The 26,448-nt window shown below is 37.3% G+C and overlaps 1 protein-coding gene across 4 annotated transcripts in view; it reads left to right on the forward strand.

Moving 5' to 3' along the window:
• The window catches only part of tmeff2a (transmembrane protein with EGF-like and two follistatin-like domains 2a), a 56,673-nt gene that overhangs the window by 17,315 nt on the left and 12,910 nt on the right, over window positions 1-26,448 (forward strand). For 2 of the 4 annotated variants that reach the window (XM_079617950.1, XM_079617951.1), the window contains exons 3-4: window positions 8,330-8,480; window positions 14,937-14,963. In XM_079617950.1, coding sequence (XP_079474076.1) covers window positions 8,330-8,480; window positions 14,937-14,963 — 178 coding nt within the window. The remainder of the gene's footprint in view (window positions 1-8,329; window positions 8,481-14,936; window positions 14,964-26,448) is intronic. The other 2 variants (XM_079617952.1, XM_079617953.1) reach the window with 1 other exon arrangement.

Genomic DNA, 26,448 nt, shown 5'->3' on the forward strand with positions numbered 1-26,448 from the left:
TAAAAGCAAAAATGTGAAGCTTAAAATTGCTCTGAACATTTTTTTATTTTCAAACTTTTTGTGTGTTTTTAATAGATTCTTTATTTCTGAGAAATACTATAATAGGATTACAGAATCAATAAGATGCTTTCTAATGTATGAATCAGATTAAAAAATTAATCAAGGTCAAATATTTTTTCATGTTGATTCACTTTTTTTTTTTTGTAATGGAGAAACAGGCCAAAATATGTTTTTGTGGTAATAATGCCAAAAGTGCTGTTGCCTGAGCTTATCTTGAACTGTATTTTTCTTTTGAATTCATAATTTCCGATAGCTATCTCAAACCTTTTCTCACAAGGCATTTCAAAGTTCCTCAACTGAAGCGAGCAACATTTTGGAATGATGAGAGAACAAAACGCATGTGAGAACGTTCACCCTCGCGTCCTTGTGGGAGACTCTCCCGTTCACATTCCTTCACTGGTTTAAGGTCAACTCATCCCTTTGGTATGGGACTAATGATCTGACAGAAAGGCCCAGTTTTCCGTCGACGTTCCCTGGAGCTTTTACTCTGTCACAAACGCTGTGCCAGACATCCATCACTCCGCAGACCCAGCTGACAGGGCCACTCGAAGACGCTATCTCTGTCTTTTGTCACGAACCACAGGTGTTCCTGTGCCTGGAACATTAAGTCTTCTTAGTGCAAGTGCCACTCGTGACATCTGAGATTCTCCGATTTCAAGGTTCGGACAGCCTCGTGTTTTCCGAGGAAATGGTGGTTGGAGTACCATGGATGTCACTGGAATTCAAACAGACGATGTCCTGACTTGTTTCTCCGTTCCTCAGGGCTTCGACTCCATCTTTGACAGATTTGTTCTCCTGATAAGGATCAGCTGATGTTACTGATACACAGCCGATAGGCTTTACGTTATCTTAATGGAAGAGAAAAAAACAGACCGGGCAGACTTCTTGTCTGTGACTGTCTCTGCACATGTCAGATTGAGCTGTGCGCGCGTGTGCACGCGATGTCTGTTTGCAGTCACAGCCGCTCACTCATGGTGCACTTTGAGCATCGCTCTGGCCTCTCATGTTTCTCGAGTCGTGCTGTTTCAGCCCTCATAATGTGCCCAAGGGTGAAAAGAAATGCTACATAATGCTTAATGAATCAAATGGGTTATATCATGTTCCACAATGCATAATTAACTCGCTATGTCTGTTTCATCTCAAGCTGTTGTGTACCCACTGAAAAGTAGACAAGTACACACATTTGCTTTTCTTACTCCGTTTCAGATCAAGACTCCTTTAGCGCTTCTCAGTCTGTTGGACCATATGGGAGTTTTGCATCTGCACTCAAGAGACTCTGCTGTTTTAAATATGACACTCAAATTTCACACTACCTCGCGGATGTCCTTACATTCAGAGTTTCATTCCCTCACAGTGTAGTACAATAAACGCATATGAAAACCTCACGTCAGTTTTTGTGCGGGTACAAACCAACTGCCTTTTCACCTGTTTGCTAACACACCATCTTAACCAAGATAGTCTCACAATCTTGGACATCCCAAAAAGTCTCATTCTCATCTCAGTTTAGGAGATTCAGATCTTTGAATATTATCGTGTTGATAAAAAAACACGAAAGTGAGTGACTTGTGGATGTTATTTTTTCACCTTGGCAGCGTACAACTTGAATTCCCTTTTGTAATGATATTTCTATGATGCTTTTATCCTGTTGTTGGGACAAGAAGTAACCATTGAGAACCGCCAACAAAAGCTGCCATGATATAAAATGTGCTCTCTCTTTTTTTGACATTTTGCAGCAACAAAAAATGTTTGGGTTCCCAACACCATGAGAGTGATTTAGTGATGACAATTTTCATTATTTCCCTAAATAACCCGGGGTAAAACAATGGAGTCCTCCAAAACCATCTGAATGTTGGACCAGAAAGACTTTTGTATGCAGCACAAGAGTGACATTTTGGTGGTGCAGGATACAAGTCGCCAGACTGCCGTTTCCTTATGGGAGTGTGTTGTCTTAACATGTCAGCAACTGTACGGCAGTTTTCAGTGCTGTTAGCGCTTCCTCGTACAGAACTGTAGACGTAGTATGCAGTCAGTCTTATCACCGCACCGATCGCTTCTGCTGCTCACTGTGTCTGACTTTAATTGCCTGTCTTGGTTCAGTCTAGCCCTACTGCTTGAGAAGTTTCTTTGTGTAAGCTCAGGCAGTACAAGCAGTGCCTAGCATAGATGGATTGACTTGTCAGAAAGAGAACAGCTGATTTGTGCCTCTGAATAGATGAATAGATAAACTAATAGATGGACTGACTGATGCAGGAATGAATGCCTGGATTGGGGGAAAAAACTGATGGATGGGTGAAAAACAAGGAAATAATGGGCTGCCACTTGCTAGCTCTAATACTCACTCTAATAATGCTGCAACACTTTTCTGTTGGCTTCCTGCCTGTGATTAAGTGTGACATCAATTATTGGTATAGTGTAAATTAAATGTTAAAACGGGGTAGCACAGGTGTCTCTGAGTGATGTTTGCATAGGGACTTTTTCGATGTTGTGAAGAAACACGGGCTTCAAAATAAGTAAAAGATAATGAGGGAAATTGGAGCAAAACAAGACCTCTTTTAGCCAGAGCACAGCCCCACAGCAGCCCCTGCAGGACAAAACAGGAACTTCAGCACCACCGATGGAGGTTCAAATCAGAGGTATCAAAACACACGATGTATTACAATCAAGAGTTTTAGTTCCTTTGAGCCACAAAGGCAAAATATTGTAAATATAATACTTAAAGAATATTGTAACCAAGAAAACCTGCTCACATATACACAAATAGCTTTGAAACACTGTCAAATCTTGGTGGTAGACTAAGAGACAAAATGCACAAGGAGTAGCCTATATGTGAGAGAGTATGTAACCCCCAATATGCCTAGTCTTATAGTTAAAAGTACCTGTTTGTTTAGTCTATGCACATTAACTGGACCGGTCTAAAGTACCCTTTAGTGTAATTTGAGGTTAAGAGGCACAATTTATGATATCATTATTGTCATATTTTGATGCTAATTTGAAATGATACATTATTCTAACAATCTTGACAGTTTTTAAAAAATAATACATTTTATTTGTAAAGCGCCTTCCTCACATTTCACATTCTCATCTCAAAATAGAAAAAGTAGACTTTAATAAACTTAAAGTACAATAATAGATTTAAACAAATCTAAACAATTATACATCCATGCTCAATACAAAGGAATAAACAAATTGATTAAAGTGCTCCTATTATGTTATATTAAAGGTTCCTAATTTTATTTTGGATGTCTCCTACAACAGGTTTACATGCATCCAAAGTAAAAAACAACACAATAATTGTATTATATACACTGCAGTGCACATCACCTCATTTCGAGTCTGAAAACGGTTTGTTTGAAGATTCAGTCTCTCTAGACCCCTCCTTTCCGAGAGCCTACTCTGCTCTGATTGGTCAGCCGGCCCAGTCTGTTGTGGTTGGTCGACCGCTTATAGCACGAGTTAGAGACAAAACGATCATTACCATATCACAATTTCTGTTCCAGAGGCTTCCTCAGCGCATTATACACAGTGATAGGAACAGGAATGATGGCATCAGTTTTTCCATATCAATTCCAGCCTAAATCTTCATCCTTTTGAAGTGCATGCAAAGTGGATTTGCAGCACTGAAAAGAGCGTCTCCTCTGCATTTGTTGGCAACACGAACCAAACTCTTCCAGGCCTCAGCAACTACAGTTTTTAAAGGCGGGTCAAAGTGGACATCGTTCACAGGCAGCCAATAAAGACCATAGCTGACATTATGCAAATCTGTTACATTACAGGAAGTGAGACTGGAATTGCTGATTACTTGTTTCGGCAGTCCAGAATTTATTCTTTCTTTTTGGAGACAATAACTTTATTTGTCGTGCATTTTGATCTTTTTAAACTTTGCAGGCCTTTTACAGGTAATATTCGAAAAAGCATAATAGGGGCTCTTTAATCATTATAAACCAGTTTAAAAAGATGAGTTATTATTTCTTAAAGTTGGCAGTAATATTTCAGACTTTACTAAAACAAACAGGAGCTGTGCTTGCCTGTAATCTATACATACAGTACACCTGCCTGTGCACGGTGCTACAGAGATGCCAGTTCAGTAAACTGACTTTACTTAAAGGTACTTAAGAGCTGAATTGTGTTGTCATTTTGTTTGTTTTTTGGGTGAAGACATTTGTCGGCCTCCACCCTGAGTGTTTGTGTATCTGGCCTCTGTTGGGAGGCTCATTGCGTTAGATTGCTTTTGAACACATGCTGTCTGGCCTTATGTTCGGCACTTACATGTTTCTTTATCTCTGTGGTCTTTTTGCTCCTTCCTATGCCTGTCCCTCTCTCACCGTGTCCCTTACAGTTTCCTATTCTCCCCCGCTTTGTCTTAAGTTAACCCTAGAATGCAGGACCCAAAAATGAAAAACCTACACGAATACATAAAGAAAAATGACCTGTATTGGAATTAATGGTTTTCTTCAAAAACATAAGTGTCCTATTAATTAAATAATTAAAATAATAGATGATAAACAAAGGTTTTAATATATCAAACATGTTTATTTGTTCACTTTCCTTTTATGCTGTATATGCATTACAAAAGATGAAATGTATTCTTTTTAAAATGCAGTTGTACTTTTTCCAAACAAACTCTAAACTAATTTTTAGGCATTGAATATTTGGTTCGATTAAAACAAAATATTAAAAAAATCCCAGCATGCCAGGTCAGTTTGACCCCCTTTATGGATTATAGGGTTAAACTGGTATTTGTAATACTATTTTAATTGTATTTTCGAAAACACACTGTTTTGTAATGTACATTTTTTTGCCCCTGTTCATTGGACTTTGTTATTTTTCTAATAACAAAGTCCTTCTATTTTTTGGCCTATATTTGATCAAGCCCTTTTAATAAATCAGAAGTCTCACATATTCACAGGAAAAAGCTTACTTCTGTATTGAAACCAAAGGTGGATAAGGAGGCAGACGGATAGTCAGTATCTTTTGGTTTATACATCACAGTTGTGAACCATGATTTGCTACTTGCTTGTTAGTTGCAGGTGATATTTATAATTTAGGGGGTTGGGTCATACTCTTTCTAGAGCTCATCTGATTGGACAAAAATCTGTGTAGTGCGGGGTGAGTCATCATTATTTTTATTCAATATTTGTTCCATCCCGTTTCGGTCCATAGCTTTTTAAATGCAAGAACACCAGTGTGTTTAGACATTCTGGGACTGCTGTGTAGTTTGTGTAATTCAGTTGCCTGCAAACAAGAAAAGGCTTGTCTAATGCTATTTTCTATCATGGCTAACTTTGACAAGATCAGACTTTTTCTGCAGTGGAATGGGACAGGTATATGTGTATTGTATCTATCATCATGCTGTTCAGCTTTTTCAAGGTCCTTTCATTCATCATAATGCTACTTCAATCCTAGTCCTCTGACCTGCGAGTGAAAAGCTGTTTTTTGTTGTTGTAGCTGAAGTGTCTGTCTGCTCATTTAACTGTTAGCGTGTCAGAGACTCATTGCTTGCCCTCAATTTATTTCAATTAACTTTTCTATCATAATCACCAGTTATTTTTCCTCAAAGATGAAGTGCTAATGCACTCCTTCCCCTCAAGAGGTAAAGTTAAAAGGACTGAACCGCAGGGGCTCTGCAAAACAGGCATTTCTCGGGGCATGCTGGGGGCTGCCTGGGGCTGGCCAGTCTTTCTCACTATTGCATCATGCCAGGCCAAAAGATTGATTGAACACTTGAAGCTGTAAAAATGTCAAAAAAGGAAAAGCTTTAAAAGCGGGTAATATCCATTTCACTCTCTCTCTTCCTACTCCTCCTCTCATTTTTTTCTATGTTTATTTCGAGATCATCTCAATGCTTCGCTCTTCTGAGATTTCAGTCTGTTTTTCTGTTCGGGTGTCTCGGTTGCATTTTACTGTCACTCAGTCTTTTCTAACACTCTCCGTCTCAGGTGTGCTAGTTGTGGATTATTTTTATCAAAGAGAACTCAAGTCGCATTCGACCTTAGTTGAATGAAAAACATTTTTAGTTGGAAAACAAATGTCACTGCTCAAGGGCATTAGATCAAAGATTGGCCCTTGCAATGTTCAAACCTACAACTTTTTGGTTATCGACCCAGATCTTTAACCACTACGGCACACCAACCCCATATTAGTCATATCAATCCATCCATTATTCATATATAACATTTTACAATAATTAACTACAGTGAGTGTTTATCTGAATGAGTCATTGAATTATTTACTTGACTGATTCATTCAAAATCACTGATTCATTCGGGAACTAAATACCGTGTGTTGTCGGTTGTATTTGCTTTGACTTTGACCAACAAAAATGGTACCAAACAAAGTAATGTGGTCTACACCATATGCCAGCGACGAATCAGTAGTAAACTGAACCCATTATAATCATTGAATACTGACTTTAGCAATGCAACAAGTCACCAACGGTAAACAGATGACCCATTCTATTTCTGGTTTCCTCCACGCTCTTGCATTCCTGACACAAAGGTCAAATGGATTTGGATCGTTTGCTTCGACACGTCCAGAGTAAACAGCTTCAGCAGCCGTTCACACAGAACTTATTTGTGCATTCCACTGCACTATGCTTTTCTATTGATTTTCTATGCATACATGCTCTAGAAGGATGTGTTTGACAGTGTTTCACGTGCTTGGAAAGATATGGCGTGCAAGTAAAAAAAAAGTTAAAAATGTATCCTTCCCCCACCCTTCTTCTTGTGTTTAAACACAATACACACACATGTTTATATTATATCATTTAAATTCTAAAATTGACTTAAATTCTATATGTGTCAAAAAAAATCTATTTATTCATTCATGTCCGTCTTTTTCCTTTTTGCTGTATTCCACTCATTTTTATTAATCCAGTATAATCATCTCCTGTAGACCTAGTTTTTCCCTTTTTCCTTCTATTTCCCTCCACACTCTCTGGATCTCTTGCCAGTGTTGGCTCAGAGCTTTTCTCATCCTGCATAATATTGCTTCTCAGCCGATAAAACAGCGAGTACAAATCCCGCCTCAGAATCGATGGGCACAGTTATTCCTGTGACCCCTGCCAACCAGCTGGCTTCCAGCCACACAGTCCCTCAGCCAACATGTGAGCTGACAGGCCACTGCAGCCCTGCACTGTACCTGCCTCCCCAGGGGCCAGACAGAGCCTGCCTGCTGGACCAGACACAGTGTGTCTCTGTGTGTCCAGGTGCATATGTGTGTGCGGTCTGGTCAGACTCTTCCAAAATACCTGCGTGAGGTTTGGAACAGCTTCATTTTCCACCAGGCCACCCAGTGATTTTAAACTACCTGCTTCTCATGAAGTCAAGCTTTAGTGGGTTTTAAAGAGATTCACTGGAATGTTTGAGAAGTATTTTGGTGCATTCAGTCATTTTGTTTGTCATAATTCTGGGGATGAACCACTGATCTATATGACATATGGGATATAGGCCTATGTCATTATATAGATCAGTGGGATGAACTGATAATACAATTATTTCTGATACAGATTTAATACATTTAAATCTGAATGAACTATATTATTAATTATGTTATGGCCAATATTAAAAATCTTTTTCACATTGATGTGTAATTTATCCTTTGTTGTTGTTATTTCTGTCAGATCAGTTTAAAAGTCTGCAATAGCATTATCACTAAATTTTGTAGTTTCCATTGTTTGCTTCTTTTTTTCTTTTTGATAGCATTGCTGTCTATATTGTGCAAACCTAAATTTCCTCTTTAAAAGCATAACCTTTTATAACCAAACAACCTGAAACCATATTTGCAAATGTTTCACAGTATTTTGTGCTATATTCCTCCCTTGCGTTTTCTTACACTGTAATCTTTTTTCCCACTGCTTTGGGAACGTGGGCAGTGTATTTGGCAGACTGTATTTCGACCTTTCAGAGCTCACAGTTGCTTAATTCGCATTCAGATCACACAATTCTTATTCTCCGCTGTAAGCTCATAAAACTCCCAAAATAAAGCGGAGCTAAAACATCACAATTAAGCTGTGAGAGATATGTAGGTCAGTTACATGCTTAATTATTATTCTTGCGTAATATAATACAACATTTTCTTAAAGAAAGACTCTTTTGTTCCCATTTCATGCCATACTTACATAAAATATGAATTGTATTGACTTGAATATTGAATATGAATACAATGACTTGTATTGAATTGTATATAATTGACTTGAATTGTGGCCCCATGTTTTCTTAATCTAATATTGTTCTCATATATTTTCTAATGCTGAAAATCCCTTCTTTTTCAGTGCAACAACGATTATGTTCCTGTGTGTGGCTCCAACAACGAAAACTACGAAAACGAGTGTTTTCTGCGGAGAGACGCCTGCAAACAGCAAACCGAGATCCTGGTGGTTTCTGAAGGATCCTGTCCAGCTGGTACGTTCAGTCGTGGGTTTGGTGCGTATGTCTCTTGAAGGTTAATCCATAATCTGAAACAGACAGAGAGTCATATATGTGTTGTGTTAAACATGTTATACTTCAGTCAGACAATACCCATAATACCTTTAACAGGCTAGAGCTGTGTATTACTGCTTTGTGTAAAGTTTTGCTATGTTTTAAAACCTAGTGAGCTGCATTGAGCTTTTTAAGGCATGAATGCTGTTCCACAAGACTGGATTGTTGTTAGAAATGATTCCAGATAAACATCCCCCTTTTTCCTTTTATATTATGTTCGTGATTGTGAATGGGTGTTGCATGTTTAAGGCAAATCAAAAACCAAATGATACGAGCGAAAGTGTGCTCTGTGGTCAGTTAATGGTATATTGCAGGGAGTAAAGCAGATGTTTGGTGCTCTGGGAGTTGCTGAGTCAGACTCCATTAAACAGTGCCTAAACACACTGAAACCTCTCAAAATGATCTCTAGGGAGGAGAGAGAGTGTGGGAGGCGAGTATGTGTGCTTATGGAGCATCCAGAGAATGAAATGTTCTCTTCTCGTCGTGTGTGCCTGTTTGTGTGTATACAGGTAAAGTCATAATTCAATCCCAGCAGGATGTTGGTTCTCATTTATTCCTGAATGTGCGAGCATGTACTTGTCTGTAGGTGCTCTGTAAGGTAAAAAGCTAATTTACTGAAACAAGCCACAAAAAACAAGAGTCTTTGTCTCTGTGATGCTTGAATGGCGCCACTGAATCATCTCTCTGTTTGGCTGTCTCTCTCTCTGAACACTTTCCTGTCATCTTTTGCTTTTATTTCACTCTTTATGTACATCAGACCAGTCCGGTTTAAGTACCTCATGGATTTAAATCTTAAAATAAAGCTACAATTGCAGTTGTGATCTTGTTTACTTCCAAAGTGTCTCAGAAGAGGGGTTTTTTTAAATATCTTTCAATGGTTTGATTCCATGAACCTCAAAAATCGGGCAACTAGTTCTTCTGAATTGCCTGTAACAGCTTGGTACTTTGTAAATATTTCTTAATTTCCTTTGTTTCCTTGGCTATTGAGTAAACTACATATATTTGTGCAGAGACAAGTTAAGTTCCTGAATGAAGATCATTTAAATACATTACAATACTGTGACTGCGGACTTGCAGTCCTTATTATGAAATCCACGGACACGTCAGGGGTTTAATTCCTTAAATTATTTATATATTTTTTGTAAAGGTATTTACATTACCATTTAAAAGTTTGTTTTGGGAAGATTTTTTTATGTTTTTGAGAGAAGTCTCTTATGCTCACCAAGGCTGCATTTATTTGTGTAAAACAGTAATATTGTGAAGATACTACCCATCTTGTTAACACTTTATAATAACTGCAGGCTGTTAAGCATTAGTAAACCGTTAATTCATCATTTATAAAGCATTAATATACATTAATAAGCAGTTTATAAATACAGCTATAAATGCTTTGTACTTGATTTAAAAGCATATCAATAATGTGTTTAATAATTGTATTTTCATACTTTATTAATGATCAATTTATCATTTCTAAATGAAGTATTGCATTATTTACACACCAGATATATTGGAGTTTGTGGTTCATAAGATCACTTATAAAGTGTATGTAAATGATTAATAAACTCTTTAAATGTACATTCATACATCTTATTATTCAGACATATAGTAATAGTTACTTTTAATAATAGTGTGTTAGTAAATGCTTTATTGTATTTCTACTGCAATTCAGGGTTGATTCAGGTAGTTATGAAGCATTTAGTAGTTGTTAGTTAACTCTTTTTGTTTTTTAAACTTATTAATTGATCATTAATAAAGTATGACAATACAATTATTAAACACATTATAGATATTCTTATAAATCAAGAGACAAGCATTTATAGCTGTATTTATAAACTTCTTATTAATGTCTATTAATGCTTTATAAATGATGAATTAACTGTTTACTAATGCTTGCTTAATGATTAATAGCGTGCAGTTATTATAAAGTGTTACCAAAATCTATTGTAATATTATACATGTCTTGACTTTCATGTTTGATGTTTGAAATTCTGACTATGTTCATTTCAGATTTAATAGTGCATTTTACATGCATCATTATTTCAAGGATTAAATTATGTGGTTGAACAAAACAAAAAAAAAATCCTTAATGATTTCTGTCCAAAAAGAGCTTTATGTCAGACCAAAATAATATCCCCGCAGCCGGATGAGTTTTTCACACTTTCAGCCCTGAGGGCGTTGAGGAAAGAGACAGAGAAATGGACTGCCTCTCAGTTCTGATGCTTGTACCAGCTCATCTAACTCTTTGACACTGATTTCCTCTCCACTAATTCCCTGGCAAATGATCCAGCGGCTGACAGATGACCTACAGAGATAAGTGAAGTGTATCACACTCTGCTATTTTCTTTATTTCTCCAAGGCTGGTTGCAACTTGGCTCCTCTGTCTTCATTCATACATCAATATCATAGCTGAAAGTGAGCACCTTCATGCACCAGGAAATAGAACATTGATTGTAATAACCGGAGAAAGTATTAAAGGCGTCATATCACATCATATTACATTTTTATTTCCCACTCTTTGTCTGGCTCTTAGTATTAAATGCTGCTCTTCCTTTAAGAAATGCCATTGGCGTGTAAACATGGACAGTCTTGTGTTAAAGCATTCATCTGTCACAGTTTTTGTTGTTTTTTGAGTTGAGTCAGACTGCAATTGCTTAATCATAACACAGCTTTACAGAGATGCATTTATATGTATGTCCACTACCGATCAAAAGTTTGGGGTCAGTAATATTTTTTTAATGTTTTTGAAAGTCTTCAGATTTGGGTCTGTGTTTTGGTGCTCTCCATGGTGCTGAATACCATTCCGCATGCGTTGAGTGACACTGAATGGCATCAAAAGCGCCATTGTGCTTGTCAGTTACAATCCTTCAATTTAAAGTATTGTAAGCATTAAAAGTTTAGGTAATATTTAAAGTCTACAAGTTAGTCACTAAATTTAGCTGTAATCCCATTCACCAACAGTCACTTCCAATACTGTTTGGAAAATCCTGTTATTCCCTTGTCCCGCTAAGTAATTTCACCTCCATTACTGTGTCAAACCTCTCCTCCATCACACTTGGCTACTAAAATGCTACTAGAGTGTGGCTTAGTTTCCCAAAATGAGTCCTTGATGTGCTCCGCTGACACTGTGCCAAATATTGAGAAGTATCACAGAGGTGAGTATATGCTTCTCTCTTTTTTCTGGCATTGATAAGTGGGCTATTTACCTCACAAACGGTAGCGAGTTCACCGCTGTGCTGCTGTAAGATCAGTGTGAGTAATGCACTGATTAAGGAGACGGGCCAGTGCTTATATTGAGTTTTCAGTGCGGCACAGGGCAGCTAGCCATTAGCTTAGTGGTGCGTAACTGCAGAGAGGAGTAGGCACTTCATTTTCGACATTAGAAATGGAGGTTAAGATAGCCTTTCTGCGTAATCGCACTCCACGTATAGTGCTAAAGTAGCTTTCTACATGCAGGATGTATGCTTCATATTCCAAGAAATGTATATTTCTTTAAAACATTCCCATAAACTGAGGACTGCAAGCTCAACAGGCTGTTTCATCAATTATGCTTTGTGCCTGGTACTGATGTTACTTGATGTACATGTCGGTCAAGCGTGCTGTTCTTGAAATAGGTAATTGTGTGTTGTAACAGCGGCCGTGGCATGTTAAATCACAGCTGCATTTGTCTCTGCTGACAGAGACCATCTGCCTCTGAGCCACGAGCTCAAGTTTTGCTCAACCCGTGGCATCGTGGGAGCCCGTGGAAAAGTGCAAAGTCACCTCATCACACATTCTTCCTGATAAATGACAAAGGCAGAGGAGATGAGTAACCCGCTGATGCCTCTGAATGAAAAGCAGGTCTCTTACTCTAAATAAGACTCCTGCCATTGTTTCATGCCCGCAGACTCAGCAGAGTCCAGTCTCACAGGAAGAAGTGTGCCGAGAAACAGGCTGTTCGTCTCGCTTTACTTCCATCCTCACTGTGAAATAGTCTTTTTGATGTACTAGGGAACTTCATGATTTGTTGAGGCTGTGGAAGGTTTTCCACTTTTTTGATCCAATGCTTCAGGACAGATTCATTGGTTCTGTATAAAGCTTTTATGTTTTTGTCTTTTAGGTCTTCAGTTTCTATCAGGAATTTTGAATTGAACACAATGATGGAAAATTATAATTGATTATTTATTGTTATGCATTCTTTAGTTGTTGATTGTAGACTATATTTTAAATGGTTTTAACCCTATAAAGCCATATAGATGTCATATTTAGACATAGCTTTCTAATATTTATTTAGATATATTTATTTCAGTAATCTTTGTTATTAGTTTCATGCGAGTCATAAAAAAATAAAACATGATCATCAAAACAGTATATTAATGTATACTGTATACAGCCGTAATAAATGTACATATTATATGTCTACATTTTCAATAGATAGTTTGATTATAAAAATATTTTTCTGACTATTATTTATATGCCAGGCTTTAGAGAGTTAATATGAGTCATATTTTCTAAGTTTATACACGTACACAGATGAAAATGTTGTGTACGTGTTATATGTAATATCAAATATAGGCTACAGGTGAAAGTATTTTGACAGGTTTAGACCTTATTTTTGTATTAAAGCCAAAGCGGAGCGTTTTATGTCCAGATGGCCAGAGAGCATCTCTCAGATGGTCAAAGACAGATTGTGTGCGACATGTCTCTGATTCAGGAACGTAATGTCAGGCAATTAGAAAAACTGACAGCAGTTTGAACTTCTGTGTGTGTGAGTGTGGTTCCGTAGGTTATTTTCTTTTTTTAAATCTGAAGGAAAAATAGAGAATTTTATTCTGTCTAAGGGATTGAGGATGGTATTCATGCTTGATCTAACACATAGTCCTACACAGGTAAATTGTAGTGTGTATGTGTGTTTGAACTTTGAAGATGCATTTGGTTTTATCTTGCTATCAAATCAAAATTTATTTATAAAGCACATTAAAAACAGCAGTAGTTGACCACTGTGCTGTATACAATCTTCAAGTCTTTCAAGTCTTCAAGTCTTTATTTATTTTTGCCAGAACGACACAAATCGCCTGGAATTCATTTTGGTGATGATTTGGCTCACAATACAAGACAGTACTGGACAAGAATAACAGCACATCATCAAGCATGACATGTACAATAAAAACAGAAAATCTTAGATAAAAACAAATCAAAACAAAGTGCTTGTGCATTTAGTGACCCTGAGGAGAAGGACATAGCTGTGTAATCTTGATAAAAATAGACATAAAAATGCAAATAAACAATTTAGACTGTAATGCAAAAGAGTTGATTATAAAAAAAGCCTGGGTAACAAGAATAAACTAATCTGAGGGAAACCGGAAGACTCCTTCCCTCATTTTCACTTGAGTGTCATTTTGTACCTTTATATCCAGTCAGAGGACATAATTGACATTATAATACTTAATTTAGTCACACATATTGTGGCAATATTGTGGTTATAGTTTCTATGGTTTCAGTTGAAACACTGAATCTGAATCAGACTGTGGTGAATTTGAGTGTAAATGCATTTGTAATATCTCCCTCTTGTATCATTTGTTCAGCCCACTTCTGCCTAGAAGCCAAATGGGTCACATATTCACCTTTGATCCTCCCACAGTTCAAGTACACACAACCACATCTGTAATGTATATTAGAATAGTGTGCCCGAACTCCAGAGTCCCAGATGAGCAATAATGTGCATGTTTTAATCCATCCATTTTCCAATTCGATTGTCCTGTGTAAGGTCACGAGGATGCTTGAGCCCGTCCCAGAGTCTCTGACTATAGGCAGGGAAACACCCTGGACAGATGGACAGTCCATCTCATGTACAGATTTTAGACGTTCTTAAACATTCATTTAAAGCATATTTTGGCATACATCTTCTTTTTATAAAGCATACAGGGGGTCTGTTGTAAATGGTTACAATTTTTAAATGTTCTGCACCCTCGATCACTGAAAGGTTCTTTGTAGAAACCAAAAAGGTTCTTCTATGGTATCACTGCAAAAAAAAAAAAAAAACTTTTGGAGTGTAGTGTCCACGAATAATGGACATAAAAAATCAAATAGATCAATCAAATTATCAAATAGAAACCATCAGAATAGATACTGTATTAATCTCACTCAATACAATTATTTCAACCTTTTTAATTTAAATATTGTTGTATTGTGACAGATTTTTGTTCATTTTTTAAACTACAATTGTTTCATTTGGTATCTCAGTTAACATAAAACCTTATAAACGGCATGCATACGAATGATAAAGAACTAGAAAATCCTTTCTAAATTAGTTTTACATGCAGTAAAACCTGTGTGAATTTTGACCCTTGGTGGATTCACTAAAATGATATAAAGACTTTGGAGAAGACATTGATCTAATGATCTGCTTTTTGTGTTTTATAGAGGCTGGTTCAGGATCAGGAGATGAAGGTAAGGCAAACCACCTCAAAAATCTTCCCATTTGGACACATGAATTTGTGTGCATGCTGCTCATTAAATCACTCTGCACTTGTTTACACTTCCCCACAAATGATGCTCGTAAACACACACTCGCTTCCTCTCGGCCTGTCAGCAGTCATCTGCTCTCCTCCACAAGCCGCCCACTGAAACTGAGATTCAATTACGCCCACTCGCGTATTGTTCAGAGAAACAGAATTATTACACTCTTCCCCCAAAGTGCAATGTCTGACTGACAGTAGAACAGTCTGCGGCTCGAGCTGCATATTAGCGTCGCTTGAAATGTGTCACTCTTCTTTGATTTAATCTCTCGCTCTTCCAGTCAACCCTTTTATTCCTCTCTCTTGACCGAACAGGCCACATCCGCTAATTGAGTAGTGTAGCCTCCCCCCGCTATACTGCTGCTTATTGTGGTCTTATTTTGCCAGCCATTTCCTGTTTGCTCGATGTGGTCTGTGCTTTTTGCAAATAGCAGCAGCTTGGTTGGTATATGTGTCATTTGGACGGGACTGTTTTCCATGAGGATGTTAGGTAAATGTATATTTCACAGCTCTTGGAACACTTTAACTAAAGCTAAATATCTTGTTGTGCTGCCTGTTCTATCTTCATTATAAGATGTATCCTTTGCTAAATTTTAATTGTTTGTGGGTCAATTGTGTCGTAGCATCAGGTATGAGATTCTCACACTATAATATCTCCCATAATTGTATACGTCATTATAATTTCACATACACTACCATTCAAAGTTTTTTTTATGTTTTTTTATGTTTTTAAAAGACGTCTCATGCTCACCTGCATTTATTTGATTAAAGAAACATAGCAAGATGTTTCTCTTCAAGCTTGTTTACAACACTCTATAGTGGGTAGAGAAGTGATTATTTAATGCAATATTTTCAAGATAATACTCTAATAGTTAACGCTGGCTTCAGTTCAATAACAATATTAAAGCCAATTATTTTGCAAACAGCATGTTTATCTTAAAATATTGCACTTAACATTTTCTTACACCGTTTAAATGGGTGTTTATATATTTGGGTTCCATGACAAAAGTTTGTAAGTCCTGGTTTAGAAAACTTCTCCTGCCCGAATAGAAGGACTTAATTCATCATGAACTTCTCCTTTACCAAGCATGCCAACTAAGAATGTGTAGATATTAGTAGATGACAATACTCTCTACAGACCAGAAAAATAGATTCAATGCAGTGAACGTGGAGAAGACGATATGATGAGGGGAGAGGAGAAAATATGGATAGAGAGACAAAAGAAGAGTGATAAGAGAGCGGAGAACGTGCACATCGATAAAATGGGTGGAGAAAGGAAAGGAGAGGGAAAGAGAAATGGAAGGCTGATAAAGAGAAAGATAAGTAAAGAGGAGGAAGAGAAAGATGAGGGCGATAAAGGCTGGGGTAAATGATTGCAGTTTATGGATGGAACAGAAAGGGAGTGAGAGAGAAGGGCATTAAGGTAAGCACAGCACCATCGGTGTGATAAAAATCAAATGTATTTCAATGGCTGCAGATAAATCATATGGGTCGCCTACTGGGCCTGGATGTTGCTGGTCACTTATGGCAAAGCGCAGAGAGAAGCTTCTCAGGCTGTTTGAGTGTGACAGGCTACATGCAGCATAACACTATTTACATTCCGGACTAATGAAATATAGAGAAACATGATTATTGTGGTTGATGGCAAGAGATTAGGCTGTTTGCTGATTATAAAACATTTCTTAGCAGTTGATATTAATTCTGATTCTAATGACGTTTATTCACCAAGTTATTAATATGTTATGATTATCATAACCAGGTCTTTGTAGCGCATTTGCACACATAAATTGCTTTAAATGATACACAGATAGTTTTGAATGGTCATTAATGGAAAAGCAGGCTGTTTGGAATCAGATGGTGAAGCTATGCCATCTGGTAGCAGGTGCTAATGGGCGGATTTGAAGAAAGACTGCGAGACGTTACAAAAGAGAAAAGGTCAGAGGAATATCACTGGAAAAAGAAGGGTTATGATCAGGCAAGAGCTTTAGGACCTGCGTTAATAATAGAAAAGCTTTCCAGCGCTGGAGAGACCTGAAGTTGTGTTGTTTCGGCTCCATACGTGAGTAACATTGGTTTTGAGTGTGTGCTGCTGGCGACTAACAATGAACTCTTGCTATACTCGTGTACTGTATGTTCAATCACTTACTGCAACTTTAAGGCCTGGTTTCACAGACAGGCATTAGATTAAGCCAGGAGTAAACTAGTTAAATTAGGGCATTTAAGTATCTTATCTAAACATGCCTTAGGAAATAAAAAACATTACTGGTGTGCATCTTGAGACAAAACAAAGGCACTGTCATTTTAAGATATCTCAGTACAAGTTGCTTTCTGTTAAGATAGCTCAAACATGCATTTTAGTCTGGGACTATAGGCTTAAACCTTGTCTGTGAAACCAGCATGTATGGTTGTTGTTGTTTAATTGAATTGCAGTCGTAATGTTTAAGACAGTTATACTTATCACACTTCCGCATTCGAAAAGCGGAAGCTTCAAATTGGAGCGTAAAAAAACTTCCTTTGCAGCCTGTATCAATGCTGTGCCCATAGCATGTGATTGTTGTGATTTATTTATGTAAAATTCACCACAGATACTACTTCTAAAGACACCGACATCAGTTCCGACGCATATTTCTGGATTTAAAAGGGGGCGATCAAGCTATACTCTGTGTATGCACAATACTTCAGAGTCTGATCATCTTATTTTATTGCAGAAGTGCAAGAATACAATACAAACAACATCACATTAAAGAGCATTAAAATTAGACAAATCTTAAAATATTAATTACAACTAAAGTCTATTTTGGGGGGATTAAATTAAAGGTTAGGGTAATTATTATTATTATTATCTTTTTTTTCATGCTCTTACTTTACAATAATTAGATCAAATTGAAGTTTAAACGAGTCATATCCTACGTGTTTGAGTGCAACGATTGGATAGCATTATACTGTAGAAAATAATCGGTGGGGATATAATGCAAAAAAATAATAATAATAATTTAAAAATAAAAATGAAATCAGTTGGATGATTCCTCAGGTAGTAACTTGAGCTCCGTGCTGCTTGTTAATCTCATAACTGGCAGAACACCGGCAGTGTCTCTTACATAATGTTACAATAAAATAATAAGATGACATGCATAGTAAAGTCTAAATACGTTAAGTTAAACTAAATTGGTTTAATTTTCTTCTGCTGGTGGAAATTCCTCAACGCTAATCGGAGCAGGATGTCACGACAAGTGGACTGTGACAAGGCATATATGTTCATTTACTGATCATTTACTTAAAAAAAAAAATCGATCTACCTTTTTATTTTGATCTATCTATCTATTTATTTGTCTTTTTTTTCTCTCTTTTAATTCAAGAGGCAAATATATTTCTTCCATCACTGTAAAGCAAGGAACGCCTGATTTTATTCTATGATTAATCGCTGTATCACTTCAGCTGTCAAAACTGCAGCAGTACGGCTCCACCAGCACTTCATTATTTATAATTACTTCCAAATGAAATCCATTTACTGTGTATCCAGGGCTCTGCTTCAAGGATCCATTATGTTTTTAATTTTGGTAGATTTTCTATAATCAATACAGACACAGGAAGCAGTCTTTAAGGGAGTTGGTTTGTGTTCTTTGGGTTTTCGTTGTGTATTTATTTAGTCTTTGCAGCTGCGGTTGACCGTGTTTGATCTTTCACATAAAATGGTGGTTAAGTCGTGCCTTAAAATGTTCTAAAACACTCCGCAGCTTTTTACCAGAGGGAAATTAATGACCTCACGTTCCTGAGGTGACGACAGTCAGCTGCACAGCCGTCTCCGGGTGAGGACCTTCCTCAGTCACCGTGGTATCACCATGGTAACAAGCTTAGAGGAATGAGAAAGAGAATAATCTAATCTCCCCATTTCAGCTGCTGCGATAAAGGCAGGCGCAGTGCCGTCTGGAATGGGAGGTGAAGACTAAGGAAAAGTGTCTAGCTGTGCTCAGAGTTTGCGTGCTTAACATTCAAGCTGAGTGTGAACATGTGCACTGTTTCTGTACTGCAGTCCTTACTGAGTTAGACATAGTGTTTATCAGGATCTGGCATTGCGGCTGGAAAAGGCTTTTCAAACATCACAACGGATATAATTTATAAGTTCATCTGATATAAATGCCCTATTGAAAAGCTCTCTGACTGGGATATCTTGTCCATAGCTTCAATGAGAGGGTAGTGCTTAATTTTAGCTGGATCCTGTTCCAGTAAATGTCAAATTTTGGAAAAAAAATCGTTTTTAAATGATATGGCATTAACAAGTGCATTTCAAGGTAAAATAATGTGTGTGTGAGTGGGACAGTGTAAGGACAGGTTTATGCAAATGTATTTGGGGGTTATATTTTGCTGTTGGCTCTCAACCTACTATATATATTTTTGACCAATCAGCTTTCTTAAGTTCAAAATCACTCTCATAGGTTGGTGCTTACTGCGTATTATTTTGCGTGCAGTGAGACAAGGCCAATTTTTACTTGCATTTGGAGCTTGGGGAGTGTTCATTTTAGGCCCTGCTAATCAGCAGGAGACACAAGCGACAGGAGTTAGATCTGACAGAAATCAATGTAATGGTAGAGGCAACATCATCATCGGTGAGAGAGAGTATCACTGATCAGCTAATTATATTTGGTCTTAACGTAGCTATATACATGACAAAATAATGCACCAGGTTGTGGTTGGGGACGTGCAGAAACTTGTGAATGATGCTCTAATACAGTAGTGCCATCACCGTTTAGTGACGTCATTGTATGTTCTGGGAAAACTGAAGTTGAATAGTTAGTGTCGGTCACAGCGCCTTCTAATTAGAAGAACATAATTACTTAGAAATTATGTTTTTGATCTTTTAAATTACAAATTAAGAACTGGCTGAAACCTATTTTAAACCATTAAACACCATGGCACATTTTTCTTAATTGTTAATCTGACTTAGTAAAATGAATATTATCATTTAAGAATTATTTCTGTAATGGAAAGATGTTATTTTTTCATCTGTTATGGAATGATTTTTGTTTATATACTTTGTATAGGAAAAAGTTCAACCAAACACTCAATTGGCTCAAACCAAATCACAATACATGTAGGCCTATGTGACAATGCACAAAATATTGTCTTATGATCGATTAAAAAAAGCTACATTATATTACCTAACAAAACATAAAGAGGAAAAACAGATATTCAAATATTAGACATATATTGTAATTAATTACTTATGTGGACTGGTTTTTGGAAAATGTTTCCTCTTAGCTTTGTGTATCGCAACATTTATTTTGAGCTTCCATAGCAAAGAAGTTGCTAAAGCAGGAATGAACTCTCTGTTATTTTATTCCTCTCAGAATTCATAAAGTGCAAAAAAATAAAAAATCCCTGCTTAACTTGGTTAAACTGAGGCTAATTTATTGATTGTTTTGTCACAACTTGCAGGCCATTTACTTAAACATTTTTGACATTTAGAAAGGGGGACTTTAATGTCCAATTATGATTTGATTTAGAACAGTTTCCATGAAGAACATTGCTTTAGTCAATGAGGTATTATTTAGCATGCGGTAACATGCTGTTTCTAGTTGGTAGAAAGCTAGGTAGTAGTAATATAACTGAGTAATGTGACACAAATGAAAATGGATCATGGCTTGGTCAAGGATAAATGCATGTTGAGGCTGGTGAATTGGGTCACTAAAATATAATTATTCCATAATTCCATCATGTTGAATTTACATGAACAAGTTATGTTTTCTAACAAAATATTATTGACCTAAACCGAGAAGGGGAAAAAAATAAGTAAACTTCATTGATTTGTGTGGAATGATGTGCGTGATCAAATCATATTAAATTCAAAGCACTTTTTTTCTGTGTTCTTATTCTCCATAGCTGAATGAAAGGGATTTAGCGCTTCCTTAAAGTATGAAAATTGAAAATAACATTGAAAATGGAAATGACTTCATATTCCACTTTGTTCTTATCACAAACAAGACATAGATTTGCCCTTGTTGCCTTTGTGAAAACCCATTTCAGAGACTAAGCTATTTCCAGCCCCAACAAGAGAAAATGCAATCATTTTGTGGCAGCGTCTACTCATTCGCGATTCGTTCCGAGCTCTGACAAATACCTCCGGAGTTATTAATATAGTCAGGGTCTCCACAGATGAAATGTAAATCTCAGGCACACGTGGAAGGAGCCAAATCAAATGAGACAAAGGTGTATTGGGGGCTGTTTGAACCTTCTGTCGCTCAAAAATAAATGTGCTGTTTTAATGTGGGTCATCCTTGGGGCAGAAGGGGATTTCTATTAAAATATATTTTGGGAAATACGATATAATGATATGGGAAGGCTGGAGAGAGCGGGAAAGTGGCAGAGAGGATGAACAGGAATCACACTAGACACAAAAAGATGAGCCGTTCACGGTAATGGTGGGATTATATGGAGATTAGCGCACTGGACGGGTCAGGAGACATTGTGATTGATGAGCCGTGGCAGGAAGTGACAAAATGGCCTCAAGGTCACAAGAGAAAGTGAAAGAAAAGTGCAGAGTTCATTTTGGCTTATATACATACAGTAGAACCAAAAAGACATGACTCACAAAGATATATTTGAATAGACAGAATAAATTATATCAACATAGAAAATGGAGATTTACAGTCCAGGAGATGAGAAAGAAATGTATGGAGAGAAAGATAAGGAGGAGACAGAAGGGAACACTAGAAGCATTTTCACAGTAACTGGGGAAAATAGAGTTGTTTTTCAGCGGCTGCATCTATGAGGAGTTTAATCCCTTTCCAGTCATGGATCTTACAAGGACACTATTCTCTGATAATAGTGAGCTTCATTTCTTGAGTGCCACTAAAAACAAACCAACTGCAATCTGTTCTGGTTAAAATCAGTAAAGCATCAACCCATCATAACAGCAGTCTCCATCTCCCAAATTACTGGAACTAGCTAAGCCTGAACTCCTTGGAGACAAACCTCTGTGTTTGAAATGTAAACATCTAAGGGCTTGGTTGTTTATAGAGCTTTCAATTCTTAAAGGCTCATTTATCCTGGGATGCATCTGCGAAATCCGCTGAGGTTGGTGGTTTGTTTGACTGTCTTTGAATAGAAAATAGAGAAGCGAGGAGCTCCGCTGGGCTTGAGTCTGGAGTTTGTGCTGGAGCTGGAGGTGTTTTGAAATTGAAAAGAATTTCGCATTTCTGCTGTAACATGGCAGGGGTTATGTGTGGGCTAGAAGCATAATGGATGATTACATTTTAACATCTGTTGTCCACTTTCTTAAGGCTTTTTGCAGCTGGTTCAGGATTATTGACTACTAATGCCTTCTGTTAATAGACCCTCTTTCTGTAATCTGATCAATGGTTAGGTGCAAATGGGCTCCAAAGTGATCAAATCACTCAAACCAAACAGTGTCAGAAACAAGTTATAGTGTAATGCTACAGTATAATGCATAGCAGCGAAAGGACCACCTACCCGCCTGTCAATCAGTTACTGGCTAAAACAAGTGTTAAACCTTGCTGATTACATCTCACTTCAAAAGAAAATAATAATCCTGTTATTTAACCCTACTCTATATAACCCTACACTTTGTGTTTGAGCATCAGTAACTCAGTGGTTGTTTGTTATAGATCTCTCAAACTTTGATACACATTAGCCACATTTGTCTAATACAAGCAAAACTCACTTGGGTGTGTATACACAATCAAAACTTATGGGAGTTTATGTCAAATACAAAGATTTCTGTTGTTACAATCTACCCACTACTGGGGTGAGTTGTACAGTAACACAAGCTGGGGAGGTAATTAAGATCCACACTAATCTAATTTATGCAAGAACTTTATTAAAGAACAAAGAATAATCAGTTTTTAAATAAAGTGAACAATTTAACGTGACAAAAACATATTGTATTTCTTTTAGAATTTTAAATTTAGCACTAAAACAATTGCCATCCACCTATTTTTATGTAAATTTTGGGATATCACATAAAAAACACTGAGTGGATTCAGGTGTTATATACCCAACTTGATATATGATATTTCCCATCGAATCATGTCATGTCAACAAATTTAAATGTCAGGCAGCTATATTTATTATCATGTTAATTATTGTTCCTTTCTCCCCAACAGCAGGGGTGCCTTTTACCCCAAATACCATCATTTTACATATTCTCCCGTTATTAAAAATCTGTTGCTGTAATTACCTTGAAAAATAATTAACAAAACCTTTGTCTCAAAATATAGTCTATAATGTTAGTGATTCTCCTTTGCTACATAAATCTACAACTTTTTTAAAAACATTAAATATTAGATCAAATTATTATAGAAAAAGCTTTGCGTTGCTGTCCGCAATCGTGTCAAAGACCAGCCAAATTTCCACGTGCATCATCAAAAGCGGTTGTTAAGAAAAGTGCTAAGCTGAATTTTTGTGCCATCTAAGGGTTTAAAAGAGAAAAAAGTCAAGTGCACCTTTTACCCCGGTGTGCCTTTAGCCCTGGTGTAACCCTATATTTTACATAGTTTATTTAGTATATTTATCTTTTTGAATAGTTTCTTTTTTAGTAAAGGCATCTTTAGTCGTTCACTCAGTCGGTTCACTCAGTTCTAAGGTGTAATGGTTCTCCTTATCAACGTGAGTTTGCTAAGTAGGAAAATCCCTTGTGAAAATGCTTTCATTTGTTTTCATTTGTGTTTCGTTTGTGCGTCTGTTGGGTGTTAAAAGGTCCCTGGCGGGCAGATGTTGTTAAAGGCCAATATCTAAATCTGGTTTAAGTCTCTGAGCAATGAATTCATATTCCTTTGAGTTGTGAAATGACCTTTAACTTGATGCAGAAAAAAATAGTTGTTGTTCTACTGAGGTGGAAAACATCACGTCGTCCTTCCTAAATCATTCATCGTCAAATGAGTTCATAAGATCTGCTTCAGGGAAAATAACATTGCATTTTTATAAATATACAATCAGAACAAAATGAATGAAACATGGTATTAACATCATATTAAGTTCTGTCATATTTTATGGAATCCTCTCTGCAATAGCCTATAGCAGCTAGCACTTGTGTACCAGAAGCTTGCATTGCACTACTGATTTGGATCTTTTCTAAAGATCAGCGGGTAAAACTGGAGTGAAAGATTGGCACTGTGGTGCCAGAAGGATTAGTGGGGCTTGATGGCAAAGATTGGCACCAACAGTGCTGGAACATCTCAACTGCTCTCTGTGCCACCCCACTGTGTCTGGGAGTTCAGATGGAAAGACAAGGTGCCAGCATCTTTCTGCTCGGACAAACTTGATTCACTGCAGCAGGGGGTGCGCTGGGAGAATTTATTGGGGGGCAAAAAGAGGTCACTGTATAAGGAAATCAAAAGCTCCTTGATCTTTAAAGATACAAGAGCTTTATGTTCTTATTGAAGAATTTCATATATTGAAATTAAACTGCAAAACTTGCACAGCAGCAACAATTGCCTTTTTTATTTCTGAGGATCAAATGACCAATGAAAAAGGTAATGAAAAACTATACTGTATATGTGACCCTGGACCACAAAACCAGTCACATGGGTCAATTTTCTGAAATTGAGATTTATACATCATCTGAAAGCTGACTAAATAGGCTTTCCATTGATGTATGGTTTGTTAGGATAGGACAATATTTGGTCGAGATACAACTATTAGAAAATTTGGAATCTGAGGGTGCAAAAAAAATCGAAACATTGAGAAAATCTCCTTTAGAGTTGTCCATTTATGTTCGTGATTGTGCTGCATTCACTCACAAAAATAAATGTTTTACATATTTACGGTAGGAAATTTACAAAATATATTCATGGAACATGATCTTTGCATAATATCTTAATGATTTTTTGCCATAAAAGAAAAATTGATTATTTTGACCCATACAATGTATTGTTGGCTATTGACACAAATATACCCGTAGGACTTCTGACTGGTTTTGTGATCCAGGGTCACATATATGTATATAATTTATATACTTTAATGGACATTTCAACATTTCATAAAAAAAAAGACCACAAGGAAGTGGAAACACAACAGTATAATGTAGGCTTTGTTAAATAGCAGAAAGCTGGAACCCATCTTCTTTCAAAGTTTCAAAATTCATCAAAAAATTCATCAATCTTTTTCCACAGCTATGCATGTAATAAATCCTTATCAAATGTTTTTTTTTTTTTTTTTTTTTTTTATCTGTGGTATATTTTAGGGTCTAATATGAGAGTGTGGTTTAGGGAAGGTCATCCAGTGGGTGAAGCACTAGTTGATATGGCCATTAATCCAAATGTTAATTTCAGCCTCGATCCTGGTCAGATCCCTTCATCAAGGCTGGCTTCTTAGCTTGCAGAAAGTGACACTTTATTGACTGTCCATCGACCGCTTAGCTGCCGGAGATGTTTTCTTCTGTTCTGTCCCTTGTGTTTTTTTCCTCTTTCAGTCTGTCTCTTTGTCTCTCATTCTCCCTCTGTTTTCGAACCCTTTCCGTGATTGTCGTGTTTACTTGGTTGTATTGTTTTTCTTTCTTTCGTTCCCTTTGCTTCATACCACAAACATCAAATGGTGTTCTCTCCATCCAGTTTTTCCTCTCATTTCATCCTCTACTATTCATCTCCTTTCCTTCCCCTGCACTCTTCTTCCATTATATTACCAAGAGTGGCTCCATCACGAGTGTTATTATGGGTGCCATCAGGGGCCGATCATAGTCAGAGCTGGAGATCAGCACACGAACTGGTTTGTGTGTGAATGTAAGAGGGTCTGAACCTCATGGCACTTCTCATGGGAGTATAATGGAGAGCTCTAGACACAACACAGCTGTATCAAATCCAAGTGAAATGGTGCTTATGTGGGCGGTATACGTTTAATTTATATGTGATGGTAAAAGTCTTTCTGAGTGATATGGAATCTGTGTGTTTATTTTACACGGTTGACCTTAGTGCACTGTAATGACCCAGAGTGAAACTGATTCGTAGATCTTCTGCTGGGTCTTATAGGCGCTCAATGGAAGACTTTCAGCGAGCAGCGCTTAATCTGGTCAAAGCTGGAAAAAATGAAGTTTTAAGCCGTAATTCCTCTCCTAATTCTTCTTCCCTAATCCCTAGAAGAAGGGCAGCCCGTTTCAGGCCTTCTTTCCTGAATTTCGCACGTTGGCTCTTACTGCTCTTGCCAATTCAAACCCTCATCTGGCTTTCAAAACGCTCTCCAAAAGCTGTCAGCCAGTGGAAGAAAAGAGCCTCGGGAGCACTCCACAAAATTAGACACCTTCGCTCTGCGCCACCGTCGTCAGCGGATTGCTGTAATTACATGCGCAAATGGGTCATTGGCAAGGTCTTCTATGCTGTCAGGTGTGGATAGAAGAGGCAAAGTGCCAGAGGGGGTTTTACGACATGCTTTTCCCAATTGGACGGGGTTACTCACAGAGCCTTATTTGT

The sequence above is a fragment of the Phoxinus phoxinus genome (genome assembly GCF_949152265.1).
Source record: "Phoxinus phoxinus genome assembly, chromosome: 7".
In the NCBI taxonomy this organism is placed as follows: Eukaryota; Metazoa; Chordata; class Actinopteri; order Cypriniformes; family Leuciscidae; genus Phoxinus; species Phoxinus phoxinus.